The 7036-nt window shown below is 39.9% G+C and overlaps 1 protein-coding gene across 1 annotated transcript; it reads left to right on the top strand.

Moving 5' to 3' along the window:
* The first annotated feature begins 265 nt into the window (after positions 1-265).
* On the top strand, positions 266-976 carry LOC113000194 (uncharacterized). The gene has a single exon (XM_026126871.1). The coding sequence runs from the start codon at positions 266-268 to the stop codon at positions 974-976; it is 711 nt and encodes a 236-aa protein (XP_025982656.1).
* The last annotated feature ends 6060 nt before the right edge of the window (positions 977-7036 follow it).

The raw sequence follows: 7036 nt of genomic DNA, 5'->3' as shown, positions 1-7036 counted from the left end.
AAAGGTGATAAAGGGGAGTGCCTTGGCAGATTACCTGGCTCAACAACCCATCAACGAATACCAGCCTATGCATCTAGAATTTTTGGATGAGGACATCATGACCTTTTTTAAGGAGGAAGTAGAGGATGAAGATAGGGACAAATGGATTGTGTGGTTTGACGACGTGTCTAACGCACTAGGCCATGGAGTTGGGGCAGTTTAAGTTACCCCCGACGATCAATGTATGCCCTTCACAGCTAGATTGGGTTTTGACTGCACGAACAACATGGCTGAGTATGAGGCATGCACACTTGGGATCCAAGCGGAAATTGACTTCAAGGTCAAGTTGCTCAAGGTATATGGAGACTCAGCCTTAGTAATCCACCAGTTGAGAGGAGAATGGGAGACCAGGGATCATAAGTTGATACCCTACCAAGCCTACATAAGGAAATTGATAGAGTACTTCGATGACATATCCTTTCACCACATTCCTAGAGAGGAGAATCAGATGGCTGATGCCCTTGCCACTCTGGCGTCCATGTTCCAACTAACCCCGCATGGGGATTTGCCGTACATCGAATTTAGATGTCTTGGAAAGCCTGCACATTGCTGCTTGACAGAAGAGGAGCAAGATGGTAAACCTTGGTACTTTGATATCAAGCGATACATCGAAGACAAGGAATACCCATGGAAGGCCTCTGACAACGACAAGAGAACGTTGCGAAGGTTGGCAACTGGCTTTTTCCTAAGTGGAAATATCATGTACAAGAGTGATGTGGACATCAAAGCCCAAGCCCATGACAACCACCAGATCCAAGCCCATGACCCTATACAAGACATAGGAGGACCCATGACAAGAGCAAAAGCTAAAAAGGCCCAAGAAGTTGTGGAACATATGGTGACTATTCTGAGGGCAATTCAAATGCAGGGAGAGGCCCAACACTTGGAGGGCCATAAGAGAGAGTTGCTAGTCCTATGTGTTGAATGCTTGGAATGAAAGCCCAATTTAAGACTTTGGGATTCTACATTTCTCTTATTTTACATTTCCCTTATTTTGTTGAGAACAAATTTGTATAAAAGATTTTGGAATTGAATGAAGAGGGCCAATTGTTGTTTTGGCAAAAGTGTGAGCTTAGTCTCTGCTAGGGTTCTCCCTTGAACCAACTGATCTTATCAAGAATTTACCCAATTCTTGTGGTGATCCTCTAGGCTTATCAAACTTCGTTGTTTGTGGCGCCTCTTTGATTTTCTATCTTCCACGTTTCTGTCAGTGTTTGCACTTTCGATGTTCTTCAGAATTGTTCCTTCTGCTTGAATTTTCTCAGGTTCGTTCTATTTTTAGTGTTTCTTGACCCTAAATTGCAGTTTAGAGCATCATCTTTCTTCTCATTTTGGAATCACTCAAATCCGAGTTCTGTAGATCGAGATTCGAATGAAATTAAAAACTTTTTCTGGGTTGTTGCTCCTGGTGCACAAATTCCATCCTAGAAGATCCAACTTGAACCAAGCACTTGGTTTTCCCATCATAGAGGAACCATGATATGGTTTTGCTTCGATGTGTGGATGCCAGGGAGGCTAAGCAGATGCTAGTGGAAGTACGTGAGGGATCCTTTGTAACACATGCCAATGGAAATGCCATGGCCCAGAAGATTTTGATAGCAGGGTATTACTGGCTCACTATGGAAAACGATTGTTGCATCCATGTGAGAAAGTGCCACAAGTGTCAGGCCTTCGTCAATAATGTCAATGCTTCACCCGTACCTTTGAATGTCTTGGCAGCACCTTGGTCGTTCTCTATATGGGGAATAGACGTGATTGGAGCTATTGAGCCCAAAGCTTCAAATGGAAATTGCTTTATTTTGGTAGCCATTGACTACTTCACCAAATAGGTCGAAGCGGCTTGTACACTAGTGTGACTAGGAGTGTGGTGGTTAGGTTCATAAAGAAAGAGATAATTTTCCGGTATGGGTTGCCCAGGAAGATTATCACTGATAATGCCACCAATCTGAACAATAAAATGATGAAGGAAATGTGTGAGGATTTCAAGATCCAACATCACATATCTACACCTTACAGGCCCAAGATGAATGGGGCAGTTGAGGCTGCTAATAAGAATATCAAGAAAATAGTTTAGAAGATGACTGTGTCGTACAAGGATTGGCACGAGATGCTTCCCTTCACGCTGCATTGTTATTGAACCTTGGTGCGCACATCGACTGGGGCAACCCCTTTCTCTTTGGTGTACGGGATGGAGGTTGTGCTTCCTTTGAAGTAGAGGTTCCTTCTTTGAGAATTCTAGCCAAATCAGGGTTGAAGGAATCGGAATAGGCCCAAATTGATGAGGACATGACCAAGAGCAAGGGCAAGGATCCACTTGAAGGACTTGGAGGACCTATGACAAGGGCTAGAGCAAGGAAAGCCAAGGAAGCTCTTCAACAAGTGCTGTCCATACTATTTGAATACAAGCCCAAGTTTCAAGGAGAAAAGTCCAAGGTTGTGAGTTGTATCATGGCCCAAATGGAGGAGGACTAAATGACACCACTTTGTTTCAATTTTAGAGTGTTTAGTTTGTCTAAATAATGGCCCAATCCTTGTAAAGTTGGCTGACCAAAAATATGTTTTGGGTTAATCAACTAAAAGGGCTTTAGTTAGGTTTAGTTCAAGTTGTAATAAGGGCCCAATTGGCAACCTAGGCATCAGCCTTTTGGGAGACCAAATGGTGGCTGACTTGTTGGCTGTTGGGGGTGACTTTTGGTTGCCACAATTTCAGTTACACTCAGCCATTAAGTTTTTTTTAATTCCCTAGGTTAATGGCATTAAGTTATTTTAATTCTAGGTTAGTGGGTCATTACTAAAATCTGCTGTAAAGCTTCTATATAAGCTGAACCATTTTATCAATAAACACAAGTTGAGTTTTATTCAGAAAATTAGAGTTTATCTCTTTTATCTTAGTGAGAGTGATTCTCCTAAATTCTTGAGTGATTCAAGAACACCCTGGCTGTATCAAAGGACTTTCACAACCTTTGTGTGTTGCCCTCGCTGGAAAGAGTGATTCTTTCCTTCCTTTCATCTTCACCCTTGTTCTTTCAAACCACAATTCCAGAAAATCCACCTCTGCCCAGAATTATCTCGTGGCCATAACTCCCATTTTACGCACTCAAATTAAGTGATTCTTGAGCCTAAATTGAATTTCAAAACGAGACCTTTCACCTCGTTTTGGAATCACCTCATTTGGAGCCCTGTAGCTTCAGTTATTGCCATTTCTATATTTCTGTCCAGCCACCACTTAACCTACGTTTTACCATCCCATTCATCCATTTTATGCCAAGAACCACCTTATTAAGACGCACGAAATTAACCACCTTATTTTCCATCCTTTCCTTAATCAATTTCCGCATTTTCCATCAAGGTTTAATCCTAGACGATCCTAAGTCAGCCCTTGTGCCATGAGGATTCATATCACAAACTCGCTTTGATAAGTTGAATCTTATAGAAGGTAAGAGGTTGGCTGCCATGAGCCATGAACGATTGTATCAAAGCCGAGTAAAGAACATTTTCGACAAGAAGGTGCGCCCGCACAAGTTCAGCGAGGGGGATCTAGTCTTGAAGAAAGTATCACAAGCTTAAAAGGACCACAAGGGGAAGTAGGCTCCGAATAAGGAAGGACCTTTTGTTGTGAAGAAGGCATTTTCAGGAGGGGCATTGTTGCTTGCCAGCATGGATGATGAAGAGTTGCCTTCGCCCTGAATTCTGATATTGTCAAACGATATTATGCATGGTACCTAGGGCAACTAGAAGGTTCAATACGTGATTGTTCTCCAAGGACTCATTGGGATCTCCAAAGTCTTAAAATCCTTTGTAAACCATGATCGCAACAATTAATAAATGTGGATTAATGATTTGCATCTTAACCTCCTGTGTGTGTCTTTTACTTCTTACAAAACATACATTCTCGATCCTGCCCACTGAATCCAGAGCCATTTTGCCCGATCAATGGCGTGCCGTAAGCGTTTAATTAAAAATTGAACATGATAACACCTGTTTAATTGTTGTACTTAAACATCCAAATCATAAGAATGCATGCATTTGCATCTTGTCATCCTGCGAATCGGAGGATGAATAAAGAGTCATTTTGAGTGATGGTCAATACCACACCAAAATTGAGACAAGGGTAAGTGAAAGGTAATGTAGGCATTTTGTGGTGTTGTTTCACATTTGCTGCATGATACCATTTCCTTTTTTCAAAGCTTAGGGGCAGGTACGAGCAGGTGCTAAGCCCATGATCAATCAATTATCATCTCGTGTCTGGATCAAGATGTTAAAGAAGCGCTCCTAGGAGGCAACCTAGTATCTCTAATTTTTCTCTTTAAAATTCCTGCTTTTATTTGTTTGCTTTCTTGAATTATATTTGAATTCACCTAAGTTTATTTGCAACTATGGGATTTTAGAAAATATATGCCTAACAAGGAATAATCCAATTTTTTGCAAAAGGGGTTTTGCAAAAAAAAAAAAAAATTAGCTCGCTTGGGCGATCATGTCTGACGCAGGGGGGGAGAAGCCATTCTTCACCCCATTCTTCCCCAAAATTCGAAAATTACGAAGAGCTTACGGGAGTGCATGAATCCAGCAGCCTTAAACCTCCATTTGTGAGTTTTTGCTTTCCTTTTTGCATTTTCGTTCATCCCCTACAAGTAAGTATCACCTTCCTTTTGAATTTTGGCTTTCCATTGTGGTATTTTAGTGCTCTAGTTGCTTATTTTTTGCAAATTTTGTGGGACAAGTTATGTGTGAATTCATGCTTTGTTTGCTTGATTTGAGGGTTGTAGGGGATGGCCATAGACCTATCTTGGATTCTGGTATGAATTGGCATGTCATATTGTTCTCGTTCCTCATTTTTTTTCATGCTTGAACATGCGCCCACCAACTGTTCGTCGAAATGCCTCAATGACCTTTGCATGTGATATTGTGAAGTTTGAGGCTGATGATATGGCTGATGTGCTGGAGTTCTTCCTTTGAGGAGGCAGAGTTGCATGGCTGGGATAGCCTAAAAACAAAATTGTGATTTTGTCTTTATTCTATGTTATCGCTTTTAGTTTTTATTTGTTATCTCATTTTGATAGAACTATACTTTATGTTATCGATTTCAGTTATTTGTTATCTCATTTTGATAGAATTGGACTTTATGTTATCGCTTTCAGTTTTTGGTTATCTCATGGTGATGAACTTTACCGCTTCTAGCGTTTTGTCGTACTATTGCATTGTGATTGTTTGTCTGAATCAAGAAAACTAAGCAAAAAAAAAACAGGGTCTTGTGTATTGGTTTCTTTTCATTCACACGCCTTTTGTTCCTTTGATAAAGTGTAATCTTGGGTAACAACTTTGCCTAGGTTACAAACTTTTTCCATATATAAAAAAACAAAAAAAAAACTAAAAACTAAGAAAGAAAACTAAAAAGCCAACACGCTTTTGAAAAACAATGACCGCCAGTTTTCTTTGGGAAATTCATGGACCAAAACACAAAAAGGTTTTTGAAAAAAAAATGTGCACCTAAAGGGTAAACGCAATGAAAGATTTTCCCGAATGCCAAAATGGACTCAGATGTTTGTATGACTTGATAAAAAGAGCAATCTTTGAAACACTGGTTTGATTTGAATAGGGAAACAAACCCTAAGCCTTAGTGTTGCATGGCCACAAAAGCCTTATGTTTGAGTGTTCACATGGATGTGTGCCATGACTAATTTTACCCAAACCTGTTCCAGTAAAATCACAATCACGGACTCGTTAACCATTGGATCACCTTTAAATTTGGATTGTAGGTTCGAAACCCACATCTTCAAGATTTGATCATTGGGATACATAAAATAACACTTTTGCACATCTCACTTAGCCAGACAAGTGCGCTAAGCAAAATTCCAACCCGAGGAGAAAATTTGCTTAGCGAGATTAGCACGCTAAGAGCAATTGCAGCCATTAGAGAAATTGCACTCAAGCGAAATGTCACACTGAGCGCCAAAAGTTGAATTTCCCTTAGCAAGATGAGCTCACTAAGTGTGCAGATTATAAATACATTCTTCAGCGTGAAAAACACAATTTTTCACTCTTCTTCTTTCCAAACGCCCACCCAAACCCTATCACATTCTTCTCTACCACCCACAACCACTGGTGGCCACCACAAGCTGCTGTTGGTTGCCGCCAGACCAACACACAGAGAGGAACATTTTAATCACAGCAGAATCCTCAAAATCTACTCAAGGATTTGATAGAGAAACACGCTCTCAATCCTTTCTTTCATAGTTTCTTTGAGGTAACCTTGACTTTTACGCCTTTCTTGTAGTGAGTTTGAGCTTCTTTTAGTATTTCTTGTGTTTTGGGTACCGTAATAGGATGGTTTAAGATATACATATATATGTTTTTATTTAAGTGTTTATGCATTATTTAGTTAATGTATATTTTGAAAAATTTACTCTCATGAAGAAGTCAACATGCTCACTCGATGAAGAGAAAAAATTCAAGCCATAAGAAGTAATTAGCAACTAAAGGACAAAAAGACTATTACAGACATGAAGATTTGCACAATGAACATGACATGAGGAACAACAATGTCGCAACACACTCAAAATGAAATTTCTCCAGTAGGTTGAGTTAATCTGGACATCATATCTGGAGCTCCAAAAATGCACTTGAGCTACTCTAGGTGGCTATTAAAATCTTGAAGGATGAAACTAAACTTTTATGAGTAAATCGTGGTCTGAAACAACCTGGATCATGGAAAAAATTACGCCTGAAGATGCAGATACTGATCTGCCTCGATAACTTGATATGTGTGTAGTAATTTTAAGATTGCTTGAGCTACATAAGTGCAATAGAGATGATCTCAGTGCCTACCAAAATCTAAGGGAAAGATCTATATCTTTCGTGCAGAAGTCATGAGCCAATATGACTTATATCTTGGAGGAAACTGATGATCAAGATAAAGATGTCATTTTATCCTCACAATATAACACAACTACAATGCTTTGAAGATTCCTTATGTTGTGATGGTCCAAATGACTTGAGA

Source organism: Glycine max, chromosome 18, assembly GCF_000004515.6.
Source record: "Glycine max cultivar Williams 82 chromosome 18, Glycine_max_v4.0, whole genome shotgun sequence".
NCBI lineage: Eukaryota > Viridiplantae > Streptophyta > Magnoliopsida > Fabales > Fabaceae > Glycine > Glycine max.
This window is presented reverse-complemented; position numbering and strand designations above follow the sequence as displayed.

What these genes read in the sequence shown, in the direction of transcription:
- LOC113000194 (XM_026126871.1), top strand. Translation starts at nt 266, where the DNA reads ATGGCTGAGTATGAGGCATGCACACTTGGGATCCAAGCGGAAATTGAC.